The sequence below is a fragment of the Neltuma alba genome, unplaced genomic scaffold (assembly GCF_004799145.2).
Source record: "Neltuma alba isolate B1F8T4 unplaced genomic scaffold, ASM479914v2 tig00011439_pilon, whole genome shotgun sequence".
NCBI classification, from domain to species: Eukaryota; Viridiplantae; Streptophyta; class Magnoliopsida; order Fabales; family Fabaceae; genus Neltuma; species Neltuma alba.
This window is the reverse complement of record NW_021636121.1, coordinates 35854-63279: the sequence shown is the minus strand read 5'-3', so window position 1 is coordinate 63279 and position 27426 is coordinate 35854. Positions and strand designations below refer to the sequence as shown.

Genomic DNA, 27426 nt, shown 5'->3' with positions numbered 1-27426 from the left:
ACAGGGCAGTGGAGGTGAACCACACGGGGAGAGACATTATCAAGTGTGCTGATTTTTTGGCAAGGACAGGGCATTGCGGACCTTTTGATACGATATGGGTTCCCTATGAGCCGACTGAATGCAGGAATATGGCTCTGGAAGACCAATAAGATGGTTAAGTTAGGGGTTGATTCTTTCTGGGTTGTCTTTTGTGGGCTTTGTTAGTTTTCTTTTTTCTTTCCTTTTCCGGGTGGGTTTCCGCTCCAAGCTTCGGCTTGTCTCTTTGTTCAAAAGAAAATAAAGATAACCCTGCAAGTATGGGGATCTCAAAACTCACCTTGGATCAAAATTCTATCTATGAAATACTAGCGCCTTTTCCTCATCAGTTCTTTTTTGAGCTGAAGTTTTCCTCATCAGTTCATTCTAATAAATTTCTCCTCTCTTGTGAAAGCTTGAGCCAGTAATATCTTTCCTATCTCTTAAGAGGGTTCTGTCTATCATACGACAGAGAATCTAACCGTGATGTGACATTGACAAGGTGTTTTTCCAAACTAGTGTCTGATCTAGAAATTTAGCTATGTTATGAGATTGAGGTTCCTAATACAAACGCTAAAAATGAATGATTAAGGAGGCTTCACTTGAAATAAGATCTTTATACATCAAACTTAAATCGAGGAAAAATGACAAATAAAGAAGCCTGAAAATGTGAAATGTTAAAGTAAGAAGCTTAGCAAATATATTAACAAATTGGGAAGTGTTGTCTAATAGGGGATTATGCAAATGTTGATCAATTACTAAAAAGCCCTTGATGACCTTAAAAAGCAACATGTTCGGTGGAGCTGTAAAAGTTGTGGCGGGAGTTGGAGGAAAAAGTTTAGGGGGACCATGAACGTCAGAGCATGTGTAACATCCCAAATTTTATTTGGACTTTATAGTGATAATGATTATTTAAAGAAGAACTAAGAGAATTAAATTATCAATTTTTCAAGTTTATCATAAAAGATTAAAGAAATAAGAGATTTAGAAGTGAATCAAATTGAAGGAATTAATCATAAAAAGTTACCTTGTATGGGTGTATATACACATAAATAAGTGCATTGAAAAATAAAAAACATTTTATATATATGTATTAAAAATAAAGAAATAATAGAAAACAATTTAAAAAAAAAAAAGAAGGTGAAACGCATTGAAATCCAAAACATTTGAAATCTTGTATGTGAAATTAAATTTAATGGGAAGTTAAATTAAAAAAAAAAACTGGTTTAAATTTTAAAATATATATATCTCTCTCCCCATGATCTTGGAGATTTTCATATAGTCAGATATATCAATAATAACATTAAGATAAGATATATATATATATAATTAAATTAAGTAAAGGTAAATTTATTAATTTTAACAATATATTAGCCTACCCTAATTCTTTTTCCCCTCACACATTTGTTACCTAGCTGCTGCTTAATTTCTCATTTAGCCTTCATTGTTGTGGCCTTTCAAAAGTAGTTGCTCCTTCTTCTACTATCTAGGCATCCCATCCTCATAAATCTACATACATTCAAGGTAAAATCTACAACTCTTGTTTTCTTTTCCCTTTTAATTCATTTTTTTACCTCATAATTCCCCTTGTTCTTCTTCCTCTTTGCTCTTTTTCCCTGTTCACCCGTAGGTCTTATTATTATCACCAACCCCAAAACATACATATATATATATATATATATAGAGTTATATATATAGGTGCGTACTTACCTCTCATGTCTTCTTCTCATTATTTTAATTTTTCTTTGTTCCATTGATTCCTCTCTTTCCTTGCCTTCTTCCTCCTAACATGTTTTTGTCCGCACATACATTTATTGATAGGGGGAAAAACGCAGCTCTTCAATTTGTTTTCATGCTCCTCTCTTCTAGAAATATTATATATATGTATAAAAGAAATTCAACATTTGTTATGAATATAAACTTGAGAATTTTTGGATTTTATGTAAAGTAAGGATTTCATAGAAGTTATTATAAAGGGTTAAGGTGCAATTTTAACAACAAAGTTTTCCCAAAAGAGCACTGGGCACCATAAAGTTTATTTGGGTGCAAAAATATACATGAAGTTGTCAAAAGGGAGCATCTGGCACCATGCCGTTAATGTCCATCAGTTTGCCGTTAGAGGGGCCCACAAAGTCAGTTTTAAGGTGCATTTTTAACAACAAAGTTTCCATCAAGGGGCATTAGGCACCATGAAATTTATTTGGGTGTAAAAATATACATGAACTTTATAAAAGGAAAAAAATAACAAAATTCTTCAACCTCCATAAACATCCATTAATTTTACTCTTTTTGGTCTCACCAAATGCTATATTTTCTCTCTGTAAATTTTTACTTTCAAGCCGATCCATCTTTCTCTCATCATAGTCAACACGCACACTCTCTCTGTCATGTTGTTTTCTGAGCCTCCAAGCCTTTTATATGTATTTAAGCAAAACACATCTTTCCCTTCTAGGATATGAGGTTCATTCCTTGCACCCGAGTACTACCTCCAGTCCTTAATATACGATCCAATGAACTAGTTTGAGGAGATTAAAATAAATAAATAAATTACTTTAAATATTATATTATTTATTTATTTGACGCAATAGCATATAGTACATGATCTCTCTAAAATATTTATATGCATCATTAAATTATATATTAGTTTACAAGCCAAGAAAATTAATTTGGAGAAAAAACAATAAATATAATATTTTAAAGTAATTTATTTATTTATTTTTAATCTCCTCAAATTAGTCCATTGCATCCTATATTAAGGACTGGAGGTAGTACTTGGATGCAAGCAATAAACCTCATATCCTAGAAGGGAAAGATGTGTTTTGCTTAAATACATATAAAAGGCTTGGAGGCTCAGAAAACAACATGACAGAGAGAGTGTGGGTGTTGACTATGATGAGAGAAAGATGGATGGGCTTGGAAGTAGAAATTTACAGAAAGAAAATATAGCATTTGGTGAGACCAAAAAGAATAAAATTAATGGATGTTTATGGAGGTTGAAGAATTTTGTTATTTTTTTCCTTTTACAAAGTTCATGTATATTTTTACACCCAAATAAATTTCATGGTGCCTAATGCCCCTTGATGCAAACTTTGTTGTTAAAAATGCACCTTAAAACTGACTTTGTGGGCCCCTCTAACGGCAAACTGACAGACATTAACGGCATGGTGCCAGATGCTCCCTTTTGACAACTTCATGTATATTTTTGCACCCAAATAAACTTTATGATGCCTAGTGCTCTTTCGAGAAAACTTTGTTGTTAAAATTGCACCTTAACCCTATTATAAAATGTTAATTTTTAATAATACTTATAAAACATTAATTATAAGAAGTTAATAATATTTATTATGAGTCCTCTAGGATAACTGTGAAGTCTCAGAGTAACTTTCATATATCTTTAAAACAAGTTTAGGATATATATATATATATATATATTGTCTCAAGTTAAATTAATATTTTATCATGTTGATTTTGTAGACTCTCTTTGAGAACTTTATTGTGTGATTGCTGGAGAGGTAGATGAAATCAGGTAACTTGGGGTTTATTTCATGTATGTGCAAGCTTTGTCTGTTGTGATTAAATGTATAATGATGGTATTATATATATATACATACACATGTATGCTTAAATGACACAAATAAATTGATAAGATTGAAAAGGGAAAAGGATAGGATTGTATTATTTTCTATTATTTGAATTCTCTTTTATGCGTGATTAGTGTTGTGGAAATTTATAATGATTTCTTTTCTTTCAAGCATGCTTGCATGTATTGGATTTGTTGCATATTCATGACATGCATTGACGATTAGACTGGGAGTTTATGACATTAGTATATAAGATATATTGTGACCATGTGGTTTTCCTCCACTTAACGCAAAGTGGTTGGCCTTTTTAGGGTCCCGTTCCTTAATACTTACTTGGGCAGGTTTGTAGAGGAGAAATGTGGGACAGTGACACCTCCTAGTTTGTTGTTTAAGGAGGGGAGCCATTGTCTAGGATTGGGATCTGTACTTTGGCCGGGTATATCCCAAGTACTGGAGTAGCTTTGGCTAGTCCAGTATGTGGGTCAAACCGTGAATAAGCCTATGGCTCTAGTCAGCGGAATAAGGTTAGACAGAGTAATAAGGGAGGAAGCATCCATTGCATATGAACAAGATATACTTGTGATTGTCATAAATTAATTATATCATTTGCAAATGATTATTAAAGGTTCTTTTTTAGTTGTTTATATAACCGATATTAATTACTTGTGTAAGGGTTTGTATGTGTATAATTAAACTTTAGGTTACTGAGATGTTAGTGCTCACCCCTTTGATTTAACATTTTTAGGAAAATTTTCAAAATGAGGGAAGGCACCTGAGGAGTGAGCTTAAAGGCTCTGTTGTATTCCTCATGTGTGGTACATATGTTTCCTCTATTTACATTTAATTTTTCCATGGCCCTAGGATATTTCTTTTGTGTTCATTTTTTCTTATAAAAAAAAAAGGTTATACTCAATTTACATAATAACTCTACTAATTTACTATTTAAAATTCTATTTATACTTTAACCTTAGTCTTAAAATAATTTTATTTTTGCTTGTTAAGTATACATTTTTCTTTTAACCATGGTAGATTTTTATCACTCTAGTTTTATCTTTTCTACCATAGTTAACTTTTATCAATCAGGTTTCAAATTTTTACCATGGTAGATGTCATTTGAATTTGTCTTCCTTGCAATTACATAACTTTAAGTCATTATGATCATTATGAAAGAATGGTGTTACAGCATGAACGTGTGAAGCAATAGCTGAATGAAGTACGCAAGTGAGGTTAGTATTCAGTGACTATATTGTTCTTCTCTCTCTTTTCTCTGTCTCCTTTATGCTTTGGTTCATGTTTCTCTCCCCGTTGGATGGCAATGTCGTTGATGTGGGGCTGGTTTTTGAGGTGGAAAGGGTAGCGAAGCAGGGAGATGGTATGGGTATATAGAACCTGTGGGGAACGACGATGATCAAAGGGTGAATGCATGGGGAAGTAAAAACACTAAGGGAGAGGGCTTTGATGGGGTCACAAATAGTCAGAGTGATTAGTGTCAGATAAAGGCACAATATTGAAGGAGGATTCAAATAATGGAGTGGATGGCTTCTGAGAAAATGAAGCATTAGTGTAGACAGGAAAGAAATAAGTGTTTTGTTGCAAATTATAAGTATGAATGTATCAAATCCTAATATGGTCATGTAAGTTGATGATGATGGTATTAAGTCATATAATCATTCGACTTCTATTATCAGTGCAGGTAATGAAGCAAAATGAATTTCGAAGCTGGGTCATCTTGTGAGAATGAGCTGTTCTGTTATTTTCATATGGGAGGAAAATTTGTGACAAATGGTGAAAGTAAAGTGAGATATAATGGAGATAGCGTGAGGTTAAGAAGCATTAATAATGAGCTGACACTTGAAGAATTGAGACTAATGATATGTGAGTAGATTGGTGGTGATGGAAGAAATTATGATATTAAGTACATAGTGGCTTTTGATGAGAAGATATTGATTGACCTTCATGACAATACTGAAATGAATAACTTTTTTCAATACAATGGGAACAGCAGTCATGTGTATGTGGCTGAAAAAGGACAGGGGGATCCCTAATCTAGGGACAATGCAGAAATGTAAATGGAAGTTTGTCCTAACTATTTGTTGTCATTTATGAATTTCATCTTGTCATTCTTGTTAACGAGTCTTGTCATTGTGAATGCAGAACAGAGAGATTCATGGGTATGTCACAGCAAATGGAACTGGAATTGGATGCATCTCCCATTAATTTGTGTTATGATTATAGCTAGCTCAGTGAAGAAAATGCTAGTGAATGTGACAATGATGGAGGAAATGGGTCCCCTAATGTGGGGAAGAATTGTGAGGTTTTGCGAGTAACAATATTTATGAATTACCATGTTCTTTCTTCCCAAAATAGTTTGGAAGTGATGCATAGCGGAAGAGCTAGTTTGAATTCATCAATAATAATTGATGAGATGCGGGGTAATGTAGACAAATACACTTATGAGATAAGGAAGAAGTTGAAACGAAAGTATGGGATTGATCTAACATATAAACAGAATTATAGAGCAAAAGAGAAGTCATTGGAAGACATATATGGTAGGTTTAAACAATCATACATACTCATACTATGGGTATGCGAAAGGCTAAAGGAAACATATGAACAAACTGTGACTGAATGGACTGATATTGGGAACATGTTTGAGCATGTTTTCATAGCCTATGGGTCATGCATTAAGGGTTTCTTGGGTGGCGCAAGGCATATTTTGTATGTTGATGGAACTCACTTAAGTGGACCATACAATTAGACAATGTTTTCAGCTTCAGCTTATGATGCAGATAACGAGCTACTGCTGTTTGCAATTGCAATTGTCAAGGGAGAAACACTACATGACTTGATGTGGTTTTTCTATGCAATAAAAAAAATTCTGGGTTCTGTGAAAGTTACGATTGTATCAGATCTACATAATGCTATTATCGGAGGAGTGGCATCAATCTTTAGGGGTCAAAGGCATTCCTTTTGTTATAGACACATCAAGGAGAATTTTAGTTCAGAAATTATGAAAATAAATAAGGGACAAACGAGGACAAATGGCAGATCAAAGGAAGATACACTATATTTATTAGATAAAATTGCATATGTAAGGACGGATAAGAAATTTGAGGCAGCAATGGATGACATGAGAGCCTTTTCTCCAAGGCTATTTGATTGGCTTATTAGTCATGGGGATGTAGATAGGTGGACTAAAAGCATGTTCCTATGTAAAAGATGGGACAATATTATAAGTAATATAGCAGAATCATTCAATGCATGGATAGTGAATGAGAGAAAGCATACCATACCCTAATTGATCCATGAGCACTGAGAAAGTAGCAAGAAAGCTATATGCCTCTATATGGCTATGACCAAATGGAAGAATTGTATTGATCCAAATATAGACAGTAAGGTGATGGCTATGGTAGCTGGGTTTGAGTATATGTATGTTGAAAATTATGGTGGGGAAAGAGTAAAGGTCACAACATCATGTGGAGACCATCAGGTTGATCTTAGACTATACCAATGCAGTTGTGGATCTTGCAAATGACGGGAATCCCTTGTTGTCATGCTTGTGCAGCCATCAAGGTTGTTCACGGCAATGTTTATGATTATGTTGATAATTGTTATAAAAAGTTATCACAAGAAAAGATTTATGCTTGCAGTATAATTCCTATGGTAACAATAGACATGCCTTACCCAAAATGATTACTATAGGATAGGAAATGTTAGTGAGAAAATATTCTTGCTACCTCTCATTACATCTCGACCACCTAAAAGGCCAAAAGTAAACAGAGATGAATCACAGTTCCAGAACAAACGGATATACCAATGTGGAAGATACCACCAACTTGGACACACAAGAAGGAATTACAGAAATCCTAACCCATCATGAAGTTTCGAGTACAATGGGGATATGTCATTTTTTGGTGTACATAGTTGTATGCTCCACCCTTGTCAACTTTTTTAGGATCGGGGTTGTAGTTAAGAGCTAGGTGGAGACATTTTTTTGTAAGGAATGTGATAAAAATGTCAGTGACAAGGGAACATTAGGTATGGCCAGTATCTTAATATGCACTTATCATTGAATACATGAAAGGAAGTTACTGTTATGGAGATATTATCTTTTGTTAACGGCAAGTTAGTTTTTGTCATTTTCAAATTTGTTCTGGTCATTGGCAGTGATGTAATTAGCATAAGCTGACAGTTTATGTTAAACTGATGTTATATATGAATATCAGGTTTATCAGGTTATGTTTAGGGTTATCATTGTTATAGTTAGATCACTTGTTGTCATTTTTAAATTTGTTCTGGTTATTAGCAGTGATATAATTAGCCTAAGCTGACAGTTTATGTTAAACTGATGTTATATATGAAAATTAGGTTATGTTTAGGGTTATCATTGTTATATTCGGATCATCTGTTATCATTTTCAAATTTGTTCTAGTCATTAGCAGTAATGTAATCAGCCTAAGCTAACAGTGTATGTTAAACTGAGGTTATATATGAGTATCAGATTATGCTTATCATTATCGTTGTTATATTCGGATCACCTGTTGTCATTTTTAAATTTGTTCTGGTAATTGACAGTGATGTAATCAGCCTAAATTGACAGTTTATGTTAAACTGATGTTATATATGAATATTAGGTTATGCTTATCATGTCATTATCATATTTGGATCACCTGTTGTCATTTTCAGTTGGATACCAACTGAACATATTCAAGTAAAATTCATGACTTGAACAAGAAATGGAAACCAATAGCACATATCCAATGTGACTGTTGTCATCATCTGTTCTCGTATAGTTAACTGAGATTCATTAATGTTATTGGGGAATAAATTACAAGTTCCTACATCTCAACATTCATAAATTTATGGACACCAATCTCTGTGAAGCATAAGAATATGTTCATTCATATGGCAGAGTACACATTCGGTCAGCCTACAATGCACATTACATATAGTAATCTAACAGAGAATAAGTGAATTATGAGCCTAACATCAAGCACCTAAGACAGATGCCTTTTCTTTGACTTTCTGTTCTTGGTTGGTTGTGGTTTCGAATAAGATCCAATGCCTCGTCATGTTTTTCATTCATTTCATGATTCACCAACCACCATGTCAGATCATGATGAAAGCCAACAACTTCTTCCTCTATGTAAGTAAGGGTCACACCAGGTTCTCATCTTCTCAGCTACATCATATAGTGCACCCCACAATCCCTCCTGTGGACACAACAATATCAACACAGTTAGTTAACGCCTCTAACATGTTCATTTACCACATAGAATTCGAAATTGACAAGACTGACAGGTTATTCTATTGGGAACTTCTGCAAATATCATTGGAGACATTAGCTTTTTCCCAACCAGTCCTGGTTTGACCAAGTCCAATATAATATTGAACCTCTTCCTCTACAAAAAGATTCAAGTGTGGTTCACCATTTTAGAACCAACATAGAAAGTTGAATGATTTGACGAGTTCAAAAATTAGGGTAAACACAATGACTTTTTTCTTACACATTCATCCATAGCAATTTCCACTTGGTCTTTGATGACAACCTTCTTCTTCTTCTTTCTGTCCTTACCTCCAAAATGGTCACTCATGGAGTCTAATATGTGGAAATCCAATGTGTTGAGCTGAATGACAACGCAAAACTAGTGTTGGCTAATAAGAGCAAGACCAATTATGAAATCATATTCACTTAAGTTGTAGCTAACGAACTCAGGAAGAAAGAGCTTCTTATATTTTTAGGCTTTTCAGGTTGATCATGTGCCATCATGTTTTGCATGACATGAAATTGTTAATCCATTAACAGAGAACAAGTTATTTCCAATTCCATTGCTATCATTGGTATTTGAATTCGGAATTAAATAACCTCACCATGAAATCCACATAAAAAATGTGCCTCTTCCCTGACCTCAACTCTGTCTTCATATCCTCCCACTGCCTTTAAAAGAACCTATTTATGTTAACTAATTGCCGTGCTTCGCCACAGTTAAGTTAACTGTAGCAAATGGTTGAGGTGTGCTATGTTTTCTTTCGATCATTTTTAATTTTTTGATATTTTCAATCTTTAATATTTGATAAATTTATTTCTTTATATATGCAATAGAATCATCATATTGATTTTCATATCTTATTAACCACACCAATGTTTGGAGCTAATGTGAAGTAAATTTGTGTTGATCTTTAATTTCTTATTTATTTTATTTGATGTCAAATAAATAATTTTACTAGTTTAAATAACGGCTAAACTTATGCATTTTTTTAAATAAAAAAACAATTTTAGTTAACGTAAGTAAAACAAATATATATAAAAAGGCCAGTAATTTATATTAGATCAATTTGAGTAAAGTCTAAATAAACTAAAAAATAAGGAGGACCCAAAACATCTAAAACATGAAAAAAGAAAAAGCAACAAACAACAAAATAAAAAACTATCAGCATTTCACCACAAAAAAAAACTATCAGCAAAAAAAACATTAAAAAAAACACGTACTAAACGTGTGCACTTGGCCCCTGCCAGGTTGCCATGTGATATTTTTTCCCTCAACTCATCTATTTTCTTATTATTTTTCGTCTTAATATAAAAATTAGTTGACAGTCTAAATAAAAGGCTCCAATCAACTTTGTTTTTCAAATTTATGTGTTCTAAAAGACATCCCTATCAAATATTGAGTGTAAGGTAATTTCACCCAAATCTAGTTTCATAGTACATGATTTGATAAAGGTAATTTAAGAAATTCAATACATATTTGTTACAAATAAAAATTTAACTAACTTATTTAATCTCTCCAAATTAGTTATCTAACTATTATATTAAGAATCAGAAGTGATGTTCTAATTGAGTTCAGCTTCCTCAATTTCATCATAATGTTTGTCTTATGGATTCCCCGATTGTATTTCTTGAAAGATGAAAAATGATACTACCTCGAATCATAAATATAAAAGTTAGTTAACTAATTTTAATAAATTAAGTAAGTTTGTTATTACTTATTTGTAACAAATAGGTGTTGTCTTCTCTAGAATATTCTTACTAATCATATGTATTAGTTAGAACTATCATTTAATAGAACTTTTGACATGTGCAACTATTAAAAAGACTATTTGGGAAAAATGAATAAATATAAGAGATAAAATAAACTAGGTCTTATATTTAAGCTTTAATTGAAAGTCAAATTAACTCTTATATTAATAACCGGAAGTATTAGTACTACATAATATACACAATATACTTCATTCAATTTTAAATAGAAGAGTTACATAACTAATTTGTAGATATTAAATACTACATCCAACCTCCATGTCTTAATATAAAAGCAAATAAGAGATTCAATTTGGTTCTAAATTTGAAGCCCAATCTACTTTGTCTTCAATATTTGTCTATTTTGCCTTCAAGTAATGTTTATGGTGATTGCAAACTTAAAGAGTTACTATCAATAAGCAATTCAAATGCACATAATTAATAAGGATATTTTTAAAAAGAGAAGATTTATTTATTACAAATAACTAACTTAAATAATTTTCTTAATATTTATAAATTAGTTATTTAACTCTTATATTAAAAATTAAAGATGGTAATTAATTTAATTAAGTAATTGTAACAAATGTGTGTTAGTTTCTCTAAATTACCCTCTTTAATCATTATCTTCTTTAATTAAAACTCATTTTGATATATGCAATTAAAAGAAATAATTTAGAAAAAAATTATGAATTCCGAAGACAAACTCAATTGAGATTTAATATTTGTGATTAAAATAAATCCCTCACCAAACTCCTATATTAAGAATGAGAAAACCTACTAAATAGCAATAGGGGACAACCTAGTCTTCCGTGGTCTGTTTTGTTTTGTTTTGTTTTTTTTTAAATATCCATAGTCATATTGTTCTCTTAATCATATGGATGAAGAATTAAGAAGGACATTGAGCAAAATAAGGAAATAAAAAAAAAAAGAATCAACAAAGACAAAATAACCTGCAGATCTAGAAATTTATATCACACTAAATCTCTACCTGCAGAGGCATCCAGCAGTACCATTTTTAAGAAACACTGCAAAGTTTTTAGAAACGTTGAAACTCCAATCTACAAAAAAAAACAAGAAGATATTTGTCAGAAATTGACACAGATAAATCTATATCTTAATATGTTATTTGATATCTTTCAGGGTTTTATTAATTGAAGTGGGCTAATTTGCATTTATTATGATTATTTTGAATTAAATATTAATTGTATTAAAATAAAGCTTAAAGGGTCATTTTCTCATACTTTTATCTTTGCTCTTAAATAATTGAATTTGGTATTTTATGATACTATATTATCTCAATTTATTTTGTAGTTCTTTGAAAGGGGAAAAAAAAGAATTGAAAAGCTGAAAAAAAAATTATCTCAATTTGTTTTGCAAGTCTTTGGAAAGGGGGAAAAAAAAGCTTGAAACTCACCATGTTTGATAGGGCTGTGCAAAAACCCGATAGTTTGGTATGCTGTAGTACAACTCGAGCAAACCCAATCCAGTCTGGTCCAGAAAAAAATTAGTCTGGAATAAGACTGGACTGACCTAGTCTCATTAGGCTGGACTAGACTAGGGATTGGCCCCTCAGACCAGTTGGTCTAGTCCAGTTTGACTCGATTTTTTTTTAGTTTTTAACTATTATTTATATAATTTTAATTTTTTTAATTCTTCTATATAAGTTTTTTGTCTATTCAAATAATTGAGATTCATCTATTAACTTCTTAAGTAATGAGCATGTGTATATATTTTCTATAATATAAGATCTATATTAATGAGGATTAATAAATAAAACATGACATTATTGAGAAATTAAAAGGAAATGTTAAAATTAGATGAAGTTTAGATCAAAATATGTGCAAAATTTTATATAGTAAGTTGCAATCTTGCTCCCATTAAAGAAAAACTTTAAAAAATATTAAACTATGGTCTTGGACTACCTCGACCAGTCTAGTGAATCAAGTCCAATCTAACTCAACCTCAGGTTGGTACTAGACTGGACCAAACCTCAGGTCGTCTTTTTCATCCTGAGATTTTTATTGGACCCGACTTTGGATTGATAACAAATTCGGTCCAATCTGGTCCCTACATACCCTTAGTTTTTGAAATGCAAGGCGCCGCCTCCTTCTTCAAAGAAGAGGGAGGACATATGATATGATAATGGAATGCTCAAAGGAGGAAGGTCGACTGCTTTGAAGAAGAGGAAGCAGAGGAACCGATGGCTGATATATGGAGGAGGTGGAGTCGAGAGGTTGGGGCTCAAGTGCATGGCGGTTTGCTTCTCTTCACTGGTTCCAGGATGAAATTATCCGAAATCTAGTGCATAGGAGCGTTCAATTCATCCTATTCCAGTCCTGATGAGTTTGGAACGGGACGGCTATAGGAAGGCACAATAACCGAGACTAGATTTTTTTATTAAAAATTATTTATTAATAATTATTATTCAATTATTCAATTCACTTATAATAGTAATTATTATTTTTATTTATATAGTGATTTTTAACTCTTAAGTTGCAATATTATCTCAATAAAATCTTCTTTCTTAATAAAATAATTCATAAAGCTATTATATAGTGCATCTTTTATGATTCTTTTTATAGTATTGCTTTTACTTTTGTACTATATATATATATAATTGAGCTTCTTAAATAATTTTTTTATAATGTTTTAGCCAATGAAAATAAACATTAGAATATCAAAAAATTCGTACAAAAAATTATTGTGTTTTTTTTTAAAAAAAGGGAAAACATGATGTCCCGTTCTGGTTCTAGTCCCGTTGGAAGGGGACGAGACATGGGATGAAAATCTCATCCCATTCCTGTTCATTGGGACGAGCCTATCTTGATCCCGTCCCTGTCCTGTCTTGTGAACAGCCATAATACTCCATCACTAAAACGATCCATTTTGGTTTGCTTTGGTTTTGTTTATTTATTTTTTCAGCATTTTAATCCTTTTGCAATCTAACATAATAACCCAAAATCAGTTTCTTTTCAATTCCTTTGTCCCTAGTGACATGCAAAATAATGAGATGATATGGTGCCATAAAGCCCCAAAATCAATTGACACCAAACTTTAGTATTGCCTGTCATTTGAAAAAAGATAAAGAAATCAGTTTTCTACATATTTTATTATGAGCTGCGTTATTCATACTAGCGAACAGCACTTGCTATAAGTATTTTTGCTTTCCATATTGATATACTGATTTGAAATTCTTTCTAAACCCAAAAGACAAAAGTTGGGGGGGAAAAAAACTAATGTTGTCCTATATCCCATCCAAATTCTTCCATTTTAGAGTCAACTGATAAAGTACTTCTGTAGAAGAACCATTTTCTTTAAGAGCATTAGCTGAAACATCTTTCAAAACCATAATTCTCATACGAATCTCTTTAACTTCTTCACCTTTCATCAAACTTTTGACCAATTTAGCAATCTCTTCCCTTTCCACTATGCCATTTTCCTTGCCCTTTGGCCTCAATGCCACTTTCAAACCATCGGTTAACAAAACAGCATTAGTCCTCTGTTCTGCAAAGAGTGGCCAAACCATTAATGGCACTCCGTTTTGTAGACTTTCAAGAACGGAGTTCCAACCACAATGACTTAAGAACCCACCAGTGGAACTGTGGCAAAGGATTTGAATCTGAGGTGCCCACAAGGGAATAACAAAACCCTTCTCTTTGGTTCTCTCCAAAAACCCTTCTGGTAAGAAATCTAATGGATCCTGATCATTTGAGGAATCAAGGTAAGCAGCACTAGCAACATTAGTTGGTGGTCTCACAGCCCATAAAAAATTTTCACCACTTAGTTCCAACCCTAAAGCCAGTTCATTGAGATGTTCTTGTGACGGTGTCCCTCCGCTCCCAAAAGAAACATAAAGAACAGATTTGGGTGGTTGATTATTGAGCCATTTTAAGCAGCCCGACGCGTTTTGATCCCCACTTGACCCACTATGTAAAATGGGTCCAACCGGATATATCTGAGGCTTCTTCTTCTCTTTCATATCTTCCTGTAAGGCCTTTATAGTCTGAGCCTCTAATTTTGTAAAGCTATTGACCAGAACTCCATCTGCAAGACTGAACCTTCTGGATCGCTCGAGAAATTGCTTATAAACTAGACTGCTTCGATCTTGAACAGAGTCTGTCAAATCTCTGCCATGAACTGGAACACAACCTGGCATCTCTATGGGATCTTGCAGGTCTTTGAACTCACAAGAAACAACCTCCTCCAACTTGGGGATATAGAAATAGAGAGATAAAACCATAGCAGATAATGGGAAGTACACGTAAGATAATATGTTGAGTTCCAAAGCAATACCTAGCACTTCCATGGCAAAAACATCAGCAATTAAAGCTGCAAGCTTATTACTTGAACTCATCAAGGTCTTCAATTCCTCACAAATGTAAGGTAGTGAGAGAGTCGCTGTACGTTGAATTTGGAGGCCAGGATGGTGGTGGTCTTGAGCCATATTGATAGGTACTGGAGGGAGGAAAATAGGGTTTATGTTTGAAGGGAGGGTTTGAAGGTAAGATTTGGAGGAAGAAGAAGGAGACCCAAGTGAGGGAATTATACAGGTGACATGAAAATCTGGGTGAAGATGAACCAGTCGCTTGGAGAACTCAATAATGGGGACGAGATGGCTGAACCCAGCACTGGCAATCACAGCTATGTGAGTTTCTTCCGCCATGAAAATGAATTAGAGCTCTGATCGCTTAGTTTCTGCTTCTTGACATTGTTTTGGAAGGAGATGAGATGGATATGGATATTTATTATGCGGAAGGAGAAAAATGGTTAGTCTTCAACATCTCTGCATCTTCCTCAATGTCTATTCAAGTGGTGTCATTTTGTTCCTTGTATTGATTACAAAAACGTCAATGATGAGAATGCTGTATTAGCATGAAGTTAGAAATTTGGCGTTAGATTGGCACTGTATGGGAAGATAAATTTGATTCTGAGTGCCTGACAAATTTGACTCCTTATATTAACAATCGAGTATTGGAGTTTGATTTGACTTTCACTTCGCTATCAATATCATGAGAAAGCCCTCTTTGTACCTAATGCGGAACTTCTAGCACGTTACTTTTCTGGACCTAACATTTTTAATATATTTTATGCAGCTTAAGAAAAAACCTTAAATTGTATTAATTTTTTATTAAAATATAATAATTTTTTTAACTTTATTCATATTTAATATATACACCTTTCAAAAGAGATACTTATTTACATTATAATAAATGAAGAACAAAATAGTATATTCACACTAAAAATTCAATAAAATGACTTATAAATAGAACAAAAAAAAAACTTCTCTATACCCTCTAAATAGGACCAAAGAGTATGCTTCAATAATATATTTCTTTGGAAATAATTGAATTCACCCTCCAAGAGAATAGATGTTAAATTTTTGTGTCCTTTATTTGCTACAGTGATTTAAGGTTTTATTAATAATTATTTTTTCGAATCTTAAATGTAGAAACTGGTTGATAAGCTTTTGTTTTTAAATATAAAACCTCAATATGTTTTAATTATATCCCAAATTCATAATTTTTTTTCCAAACTATTCCTATTAATGTATATATCACAGGATATTTTCATGAATAATGATGATGATTAAAGGAAGTATTTTACTGAAACCAATATATATTTGCTATAAATAATTAACATAACTAATTTTTTAAAATATTTATAAATTAATTATCTGGCTTCTATATTTAGGACTGAAGAATGGGTTGGCGGAAAAAGAGGATTGAAGAAGGGAATAATTTCCTTTTGTCTGCGACCAATTAATTGTCCAAAATATTCTTTTTAGTTTGAAGATTAACCAAAAAAGAAGAAGGCACAATCAGTTTTACAGGGGGAAAGTCGAGTTAGAGGCTTAGAGCCAAACCCAAGACTCAGCACATAATTGTCTACAATAACTGTTTTCAAATTTACATATTAACAAAATATTTAGGGAATTAAACCTTTTTCTACTCTTTTTACTATATGCCCAAACCATGAACCAACAATAATAAGCACTTAATTACTAGGATAACACCTATGTTATTATGTTAACAACCATCCAACATTTACCCAATAGCCAGAATCCCCCAGTTAAGTCGAACGCAACTAATTAACAACTATCATTCAAATGACTTGGAGGCTTATCAAGAACTAATCAAGCCATCTATAGATAATAATTCTATCTTTTTTTTTTTAGGAGAATATACTTCTTAGTAAGAACTATTTAATTAATTTAGAGAAATTTAAAAGGATAAATAAATTACTTAATTCTAACAAAATTGACATAATCTTCCTAAAATAGTCTTACATAACATTGATTATATATCAATTGATAAGTTGGATAGATTAATCTTATGAAAAATGAAAAACATGAGAAATTAAATGAATTAAGCTCTTATATTTAGTATTAAAAAAATTTTCTAACTAACCTTTACTAAGTTCTTTTTTTTTGAACAGAAAACGACAAGCCAAAGCTTGAATTCAGAGGTAAGATAAAAGAACAAAAAGTAAAATGCGGGTATAACAAGGACCCCCAACGCAGTTAAAACTAATGCGCGTAGCCATTTGACTTGTCTCGCATGAAATGGTCCATGCAACCCTCTGGAACGCCTTGCAAAAGTTTTGTCTGACTTCCAACTTCATGTCCATTCTTAGCTAGGTAACCTTTACTAAGTTCTAAATCCAATAAATTGACGCCAAGCCATGAGAATAAAGCATCATTGATCATGGGCTTACCAGAGGATCCCCAAAGGTGTTGGATTATGGGCTTCTTGCTGCACACTTTTATGTATCTTCTTTCTTTAATATGGCTATATAATATCGCAAGCACTAGGAATGCTTAAATCAGGCTAGCTATCAACTGACGGAAGTTGGGTAAGAAAGACTTAGGAGGTGTTTGGATGAAACCAAATTATAGTTTAGAGAATAGCTTCTAGAGAATAGATTATGGGAAGAATAGATTTTGTGAAGAAGTGATTCTGAGAAATGAGAGTGTTTGAATAGTTGTTATCAGAAGCACTTTTTATATATACAAATTACTAAAAAGGGCATAAGTTAATATGATAATTACATAAAAGATAGATTTTATGATATATTTTAATTTGAAAGAATAAATTGTTAATAATATATTTTTTTACCAATATAATTAATAATATATTAATTAATTGCTAATATGTGTATTAATTAATTGTTAATAATTTTACATATATTTATAAAGTATAAGAATAAATATGTTTTGAAAAAAAAAATTCAACAAAAAAATATTATTTTAAAAGCAGGAGAACCGGTCAAAAGGCAAAAAGAATTAGGAAGAAGAAAGAAGGAGAAATGTGAGGTGTGAAATGATGGGGCTCCTCGCTGACAATGTCCATCTTTCATTCCAAAAGCAAAAAATTTTCGCTTATCACATAACCACAGTTTTGATGGGCAAACCATGGTTTCATGACAAAACCATGGTTTTAAAAAATTGAGGGGTGTTTGGATGTTTTTAGGGGCAAACTTTGGTTTGGGATGATACCCAAACACCCCCCTCGCAACGTGATAAATTAGTATTTGAATTAGTCCCTCATAACGTGATGAATTAGTATTTGAATCATTACTAGAAAAGGTACCCACACTTAATGTCCAATAATATTTTAAACAAAATTGTCTCTAACAAGAGAATACAGGTGGCTAGCCAAAAAAAAGGGGAAAAGAAAAATCCAGCTAACTATCAACAAGGGGCCTAGTCATTGTATTATCAGCTTGATTGGCCAACTCAGCATACAAGACCGCATTTGGTCTAGTTCCCGAAGGTTTTTTCAAAGTTTTTCCTTTGTTGCTCTATTTTTATTACTCTTAGGGGGATTCGATGATTTTTTTAGTATTGAATCTCGTGAATGTATTTTAACCCTGATGTCTGCTCGTTGCTGATTCCTTATTCCTCTCATGAAGATAGCTAGAGTCGAAGCGAAGCTTGTGAGTTGTGACCCTTAGATTGGGCTATGTTCATTGATCTTTTGCATTTTGATCATTTTAGCATTAAAATTGAACATGTGGCTCTACCCTACTGTTTGCTTTGGATGGCAATAGGGAAGATTCTTGTTCAATGAAGTTGAATATAGAGGGTTTATTTTGAATTCGCAAATTGCATCTCTTGTGATTACATGAGGAGATTGTGGTTGAAAACGAAACCAAACTAAAGCTGAGATTAATATTCTATCAGATAAATTAAAAATACTATTGCTAGGTTGAGAGTTAAAAACACTAAATTAGAGGTCGTAAAAGGCAGGACTCATGTTGTTTGATTTTTATTTCATTCTTTTAATAGGAAAAGCTTAGTGTCAGTAATGACATTTAATTATGTCTTTGTGCGGGTGCTATTGGCCCATATATACCAACCCACCACATGGGTGCGAGTCTTAGGAATGGGTCCCATTCGACACAGGTTTCCAAGTCAACTTTATCAACAATGTCATCTAGAGCTCATTCATACATGATGTTGGAAATGTCAATCTACAAATGAAGTTGAATGGATCCTAGTTAGTTAATTTGAAGAAATTAGAAGAATAAGATGAGTTAGTTATTTGTAATAAATAGATATTGCCTTTTTTAAAATATGCTTGCTAATCAAGTATATTGGCTAAAATTAACATTATTAAGAGGATTATCTTAGAAAAAATATATAAATCTGATAGACAAAGTGGATTGGGATTTTATATTTAGGACCAGAATAAAAGTCAAATGAGGTCTTATTAAAGACCGGAGGTAGTATACTAATTACTGAAAATATGTTCTTGCGGTCAGAAGTAGATAACATAATAAAGACCCATACCCAAATATTAATTGAAAAAATGAAAGTGAGGGTTAAGAAAATTGAAAGAGACGGGCGCAAAGATATTAGGCAATGGCAGAAATGGAAACTCGAGTAATAGTGGAAGCAAAATTGATGTTTCTACATCCCACCCAAATTCTTCCATTTCACAGCTATGTGATGAAGTGTTTCTGCAGAAGAACCATTTTCTTTAAGAGTACTAATCGAAGCATCTTTTAAAACCATCATTCTTTTACCAATCTCTTTTCCTTCTTCACCTTCCATCAAACTTTTCACCAATTTAGCAATCTCTTCTTTTTCCACTCTGCCACTTTCATTACCCTTTGGTCTCAGTGCCACTTTTAGACTATCAGTTAACAAAACGGCATTAGTCCTCTGTTCTGCAAATAGTGGCCAAGCTATTAATGGCACTCCTTTTTGTATACCCTCAAGAACAGAGTTCCAACCACAGTGACTCAAGAACCCACCAGTAGAACTATGACTAAGGATTGAATCTGAGATGCCCATAAAGGAATAACAAAACCCTTCTTTTTGGTTCTCTCCAAAAACCCTTCTGGTAAGAAATCTAATGGATTCTGATCATTTGAGGAATCAAGGTAAGCAGCACTAGCAACATTACTTGGTGGTCTCACAACCCATAAAAATTTCTCACCACTTAGTTCCAACCCTAAAGCCAGTTCATTGAGTTGTTCTTGGGGCAGTGTCCCTCCACTCCCAAAAGAAACATAAAGAACAGATTTGGGTGGTTGATTATTGAGCCATTTTAAGCAGTCAGACCCGCTTTGATCCCCACTTGACCCACTATGTAAAATGGGTCCAACCGGATATATCTCAGGCTTCTTCTCCTTCATTTCTTCTTGTAAGGCCTTTATCGTCTGAGTCTCTAATTCTGTAAAGCTATTTACCAGAACTCCATCAGCAAGACGGCACCATTTTGAACGCTCAAGAAATTCCTTATAAGCTAGACTGCTTCGATATTGAACTGCATCTGAGAGATCTCTGCCATGAACTGGAACGCAACCTGGCATCTCTATGGGATCTTGTAAGTCTCTGAACTCAGAAGAAACAATCTCCCCAAACCTGGGGATATAGAAATAGAGAGATAAAACCATAGCAGATAAGGGGAAGTACACGTAAGCTAAGATGTTGAGTTCTGAAGCAATATCTATCGCTTCCACGGCGAAAACATCAGCAATTAAAGCTGCAAGCTTATTATTACTTGAGCTCATCAAGGACTTTAGTGTCTCACGAATGTAGGGTAGTGAGAGAGTCATTGTACGTTGAATTTGGAAGCCATGATGAAGATTATCGTGAGGCATATTGTTGTTAGGTACTGGAGGGAGGAAAATAGGGTTTATGTTTGAAGGAAGAGATTGAAGGTAAGATTTGGAGGAAGAAGAAGGAGACCCAAGTGAAGGAATTATGCAGGTGACATGAAAATCTGGGTGGAGTTGAACCAATCGTTTGGAGAACTCAATAATCGGGACCAGATGGCTGAAACCAACACTGGGAATCACAGCTATGTGAGTTTCTTCCGCCATGAAAATGAATTGGCTAGCTCTGATTTCTTGATAGGGTACTGATTGTTTTGGAAGGAGAGATGGATTGGTATGGATTTATTTATGTGGAAGGAGAAGTGGTTTGTCTGCAACTTCTCTGAATCTTCGTCAAGGGCTATCAAATGATGTAATTAAGTTGAAACTTAAAGCTTTTTGTGATGTCATTTTGTTCCTTTGTTTTTTCTTTGTTTTTATCGTCTCCAATTTCTTCCGTGCAGTCACTTAAAGTCAGCTCATATTTGAATTTGATTGGGTAAACGGCCATATAAGTCTCTGTTTTAAGTAATTCCCATTTTGCTATATACTACCTCCGTTCTTAATTATAAGAGTCAGTTGACTAATTTAAAGAGATTAAGGAAGTAAGTTGAGTTAGTTATTTTTCCTAAATAGGTGTTGTCTTTCCTAAAATATCCTTGTTAATTAAGTGTATTGACTAAAACTCTTATTCTTAGAAGGGCTACTTTGGAAAAAAAAAATATAAACATGAGAGAGAAAGTGGATTGGGGTCTTATATTTATGACCAAAATAAAAGTCAAACAGGGTCTCATATTAAGGACCGAAGGGAGTAACTATTTTGATTACATAAACATTAAAAAGCACTCCCAATCAAAAATATAAGAATTGTATCGAGTCAAAATATAAGAACTAAGTTACATAATAGTCAAAACTATAAGGACTAAAGTAATAATTTTTCTAATTTATAGATATTAAGAAAGGTATAAGGTGCTTAAATATCCTAGAAGTATCGACAACACCTGTAAGTTTTTTTTTGTTCTTATTTGCTCTCAAATTTTTATTTTGAAGCAATTCTATCTTGAATTGTTACCCGTTAAATTTAACGTTAAAAACATTGATCAAATCACATAATTTAATTATTAAACTTAACAGTAAATGACGGTCAAAATATTTTTGTTATGAAAATAAACTTTCAAAGCATGTAAGAGAAAAAAATTTCATGTGCTAGTACTCACTCGTAAATGCTTTCAAGGTATTTAATTACTTATCCCAATTAAGAAAATTAGTTAGTTAAACTTATTATTTGTTAGAAAATGTATGTTCTTTAAATATTTTAAATTATTTATATAAAAAATTATCCTTCTAATAAAAAAATTGTTTAATATATGTGATTGGTAAGGAGAGTTAAATGAGAAAATGGGATCAATTGTGCATTGAGCTCACAAGTGCGTGCCAACTTGGTTCCTGCTTAAAATATAACGATTGCGTAGTGGGGCTCGATTTGACACACTTCCCTATGAACATCACGTGAAACCCGCCTCCCTGTGCTAAAATAAGTAATTTTTAATATATTTAAAATAAGAAAATCTTAAATTTTATTAATTCTTAGTTGAAATTCAAAAAATTTTTAATTTTATTTTTATTTAATATACTACCTCCTGTTTTAATTATAAGAGTTAGTTGACTAATTTGAAAAAATTAATGAAAGAAGTTAAGTTAGTTATTTGTAATAAATATGTATTGTCTTTCCTAAAATATCCTTGTTGATCAAATGTATCGGCTATAACTACTATTATTGAAAAGACTACCTTGAAAAAAAAATACATAAATATGAGAGACAAAATAGATTAGAGTTTATATTTAGAACTAAAATAAAATAAAATAAGGTCTTATATTAACAACCGAAGGTAATATATTATACCTCATGGAAACAAAGTCAAGATAATAATAAATAAAAGATAAAATTATATATCCATGTAAAAATTTCTCTTAGTATTTTATAAATAAGATCAAAAAACAGTTTTTGGTCCTACAACTTGGGCCAAACGAGTAGTCCTTTACTTCTAAATAATTGAATTTCACTGGAATTCTTAAAAAGGCCGAGCTTAACTTCATCCAATCAACTGCTAAAGGCCCAAACCATGACCCGGCAATAATCGGCCCGTACCATGTTAGCATCAAGCCACCAAACCACCATCACTTACCCAATGGATATTAGACAGAATCCACCAATTGAGCTGAACCCAAGGAACAACTACCATTCAAATCATTAGAGGTTTACCAAAAACCAGTAGTCAAGCTACTTGTACATAACACGAAAAAAGGTAAGATACACTGACTATCTTGAAGTATTTTTTCAGGTCTAACTATCCTAAAGTATCTTGTAGTACATCAAACACTTTAAAATATTATTTTAGGTATGTTCACCACTGTGAATTTTTTTTTTTATGCATTCAGCACCTTAAAGTATTTTTTTAAGGTATGTCCAGCACTCAAAAATATTTTTGGGTGCATCCAGCGTCAAGATGAAAAAAATATTTCAGATGCTAGAGTATTTAAAAAATATTTCTGGATGCTAGATGGATTACAAAATATTTCGGGATGCTAGATATACTTAAAAAAATACTTCGGGGTATTGGATACACCTTAACTCTAAAAAAATATTACGAAATCCTAAAAGAAAAGAATATAATTACTAAAAAGTCTAAACAAAAACAGGACAACATGCAATGACAAGTTTTAATACAAGTAATGACAACATAATTATAGTGCTGACTTATTTTCAGGACTTTCTAGTGATTATATATTTTTTTCCCTCAAGAACTCATAGGGCTCGTTGGATACGCTAGAAATGATTTCATGGAAATGAAATTAATTAAATTCCATGTTTAAGCATGTTCATTGGTAGGCTTAAGGAAGCATGGAGTTGGCTTCTATATAGAAATCAATTCCATCAAAATTGATGGAATATATTGGCTTCCAGATAATCCATAAAATTCTAATAAATTCCATAAAATTCTACTTTTCCTCTTCTCATTTTTTTCCATCGCTACTTAGTAGTACTTGGTTAAATCTAAGTATTAATTGTGTCAAGCCTATTTAGAAGTAACTTTTTTCTGAAGACATTTTCTATATTCCTGTGGATCCAAACTCGAGATCCTATATTTAAGAGGTCATAGCTCCTTCCACCAAGATGAACAATTGTTGATATGTATGTGTATTTTCCTTTGTCACAGCATAAAAGTGCCAGGAACATTGCCAACATTAATGAACACAGAATTTTAAAGTTTCCCATCACTCATACGTCATTTTACTTTTAGAAGATTAGCCGCCTTGAACGTTAAGTTGTTAGAAAATAGAAAAGTATGCAGATTAGGGTACTGGTTTTCTCTCATTCCAAGGGTTTTGGTAAGTAAAAGAAGAAAATTAAGAAAGAAAGATAGAGAATAACATATTTTGGGTTGGGGTTATATGCCCTTTTGTGCTTAAGAGTCAACATAAAATTTGAAAAAGCAAATGCTGTTTATTCCCAACGACAGTTCTATCAGTAAAATCAAATCAGATCTTTTCTTTCATATTCTTTCTTGATCATATTATACTCTTGGTTTGAGGTTCTAACTAATGTGCTTCTTCTAATGTTGTTTATAATAACCCAACCTTCTAAATTTTTTTTTTTTTTTGTTTTTTTTCATCATTAGATTCTATATAAAATGAATGATATTTTAATATTTTATTATGAACACGAAATGGTGCAGTTTTGAATTTTTTTTATTTCTAAAAGAAAAATATCCTAAAATTATGTAGTTTTGATTTACTTTTTTTTTTTTAAGAAAATCATAAAAATTTGAAAGTGGATCATTTTATGCCTATAAGATATCAAAATATTACTTATTTTATGTATGACCTAATTATCAAAAGAAACAAAAAAAAATTTGAAAAGTTGAAGTCTTAGAGAAAGGCACATTCAAGCCATTATATTCTTGTTTGTTTCATATGAATGTCACATGCCCACAAATGTTGCAATATGAAAGGAATAATTAAAATTTTAGATAAATTTAAAACATTGAATTCTTAAAATTCTTTATTACAATTGTAAAAGTCAAATTAATTAATACATATTCAAGACACGTATGTGTTGATTGAACACCCCTATTTAGCAGTAATTGGTCAAATTAAGTATTAAGTATAGAGCCCAATTAGAAGTAAATTTCTTCCAAATTAAAGACAATGTACTCTCTACGTTCTCATAAAATCAAGCTCGAGATTATGACATCTTCTATGAAGATTAACACCTGTTGACCTGTGTGTGTTTTCCTTTGTCAACATGATGAAGAACCTAGAATTTCAAATTAATTGATGCGATCCTAATACGTCATTTTGACTTGTAGAAAATTGGCCGCCTACCGCATTTTTTGAAAATAGAAAAGTATGCAGATTAGGCTACTGATTTTCTTTCATTCTAAGGGTTGAAAATAGAAAAGTATGCAGATTAGGCTACTGATTTTCTTTCATTCTAAGGGTTAAGGTGCAAATTTGCTTCAAAAGTTTTTACTTAGCAGCTCTAGGAATTCAGAATTTTTTAGAGAAATTTGCTCTGAAAGTTTAATCTTGCCCTCTATCATTAAAAATATTAATTGTCATTATTAATATTGCTACGATATTAAACTTTCGGGATAAATTTACACCTTAGCCTAATGAAAGACTGAGAGTATCTTAGGTTGGGTTTCAATACATGCCTTTTTGTGCTTAAGTGTCAACATAAAATTTTGAAAAATCAAATGCTGGTTATTTTCAACGACAGCCCTATCAGCAAAATCAAATAAGCCTTTTTCTTTCTCTGTTATGATTGTCAAATGCGTGCCTGCAAATGTTGCAATATGAAAAGAATAATCCTAATATGATTCCATCTTCTCTTAGCTAGCCTGAAAGTGTTTAATTTGACTCAAATTTATCAGAATCCCACCTACTTGCATGATTCTCTATATATACAAATCGTTTTGGGAAAGAAGATCTATACATCATTAATCCACTTCGGCGAAGTATCAATAATGGAGAAAGCAACTCAAATCGCCGTCGTAGCCAGTCCTGGATTCAGCCATCTTGTTCCCCTTCTTGAATTCTTCAGGCGACTAGTTCATCTTCATCCCGATTTTCAGGTCACCTGCATCATTCCTGCACTTGAATCTCCCCCAAGTTCCTCCATAGCCTACCTTCAAACTCTTCCTTCAAATATAGACTCCATTCTTCTCCCACCAATACCCAAAGAAAAACTACCTCAAGGTGTTATTCCAGGAGTCCAAGTTCAACTCACTGTGACTCTGTCACTTCCATATATTCTCAACGAATTGAAGTCCATGAAATCCAGAAATGGCCTTGCAGCTTTGGTTGTTGATGGTTTTGCCTTCGAAGTTCTAGACTTTGCTTCAGAACTCAACATCTTCTCTTACATTTACCTCCCTCACGCTGCTATGATATTGTCGCTCTATTATTATTCGTTAACTTTGGATGAGACAGTTTCTTCAGAGTTCAGAGACCTAAAGGAACCCATAAAGTTCCCAGGTTGTGTTCCAATTCCTGGCAAAGATCTCCCTGCTCCATTTCAGGATCGATCCAGTTTAGGCTACAAGCAATTTCTTGAACGTGCCAGAAAACTCCGTCTTGCTGATGGAGTTCTACTCAACAGCTTCCAAGAATTGGAACCAGATACAGTTAGAGCCATACATGAAGAAATCCAAGGGAAGGAGAAGAAGCCTCAGATTTATCTAGTTGGACCCATTATACAAAGTGGGTCAAGCAACGAGGCAAATGGGTCGGATCACTCAGTTTGTTTAACATGGTTGAACAATCAACCACATAAATCTGTTCTTTATGTTTCATTTGGGAGTGGCGGGACACTATCTCAAGATCAGACCAATGAACTGGCTCACGGATTGGAACTAAGTGAAACAAGATTCTTATGGGTTCTTAGAGCTCCAAGTAAAGTTTCTAGTGCTGCTTATCTTGATACCTTAAATCAGAATCCTCTAGATTTCTTACCAGAAGGGTTTCTGGAGAGAACTAAGGAACGAGGTTTGGTTGTTCCTTCATGGGCACCACAAATTCCAATCCTTAAACACAGTTCAGTTGGTGGATTCTTGAGTCACTGTGGCTGGAGCTCAACGCTTGAGAGTATTGTTCATGGCGTTCCGCTCATAACTTGGCCACTTTTTGCAGAACAGAGAATGAATGCTGTCTTTCTGAATGATGGTTTAAAGGTGGCTTTAAGGCCGAAATTTAATGAGAATAAAGGGATGGTGGAAAGGGAAGAGATCGCAAAAGTTGTGAAGAGTCTGATAAATGATGAAGAAAGTAGTGAGATTCGAATGAGAATTAAAGTTTTGAAAGATTCTGCTGCCAATGCACTCAAAGAAGATGGGTCCTCCTCAATGAATCTCTCTACGTTTGCCATGAATTTAAGAAAGACTTGCAGCTGAAGCTATCAAAGTTTATATTTCCTCCTAAATATAAGAGTTAATTTGTATTGCAATTTGCACTACAAACTAGCTCTTATATTTATGATTGAAATAGTGTCACACATGAGCTAGTTAAGACATAAGATTGTCAGATTTATTTTGCTTTTGGATCTAATTTTGGTTTTTATGTTTTGCGTAATGATTCAGTCAGTATAATGACACATGAAACAAACTATTCATGTTGTGTTTTATTTATATTTTATTTTTTCGTGTAAAT

At 32.9% G+C, this 27426-nt stretch overlaps 1 protein-coding gene and 1 pseudogene across 1 annotated transcript; one reads left to right on the top strand and one right to left on the bottom strand.

The window, feature by feature from the left end:
- Positions 1-13683: 13683 nt before the first annotated feature.
- Positions 13684-20990, bottom strand: LOC114713588 (uncharacterized; annotated as a pseudogene).
- A 4741-nt stretch (positions 20991-25731) lies between these two features.
- On the top strand, positions 25732-27223 carry LOC114713609 (hydroquinone glucosyltransferase-like). Its single transcript, XM_028898280.1, has one exon. It carries the CDS (start codon positions 25746-25748, stop codon positions 27168-27170), a length of 1425 nt encoding a protein of 474 aa, XP_028754113.1. The 5' UTR covers positions 25732-25745; the 3' UTR covers positions 27171-27223.
- Positions 27224-27426: the final 203 nt, after the last annotated feature.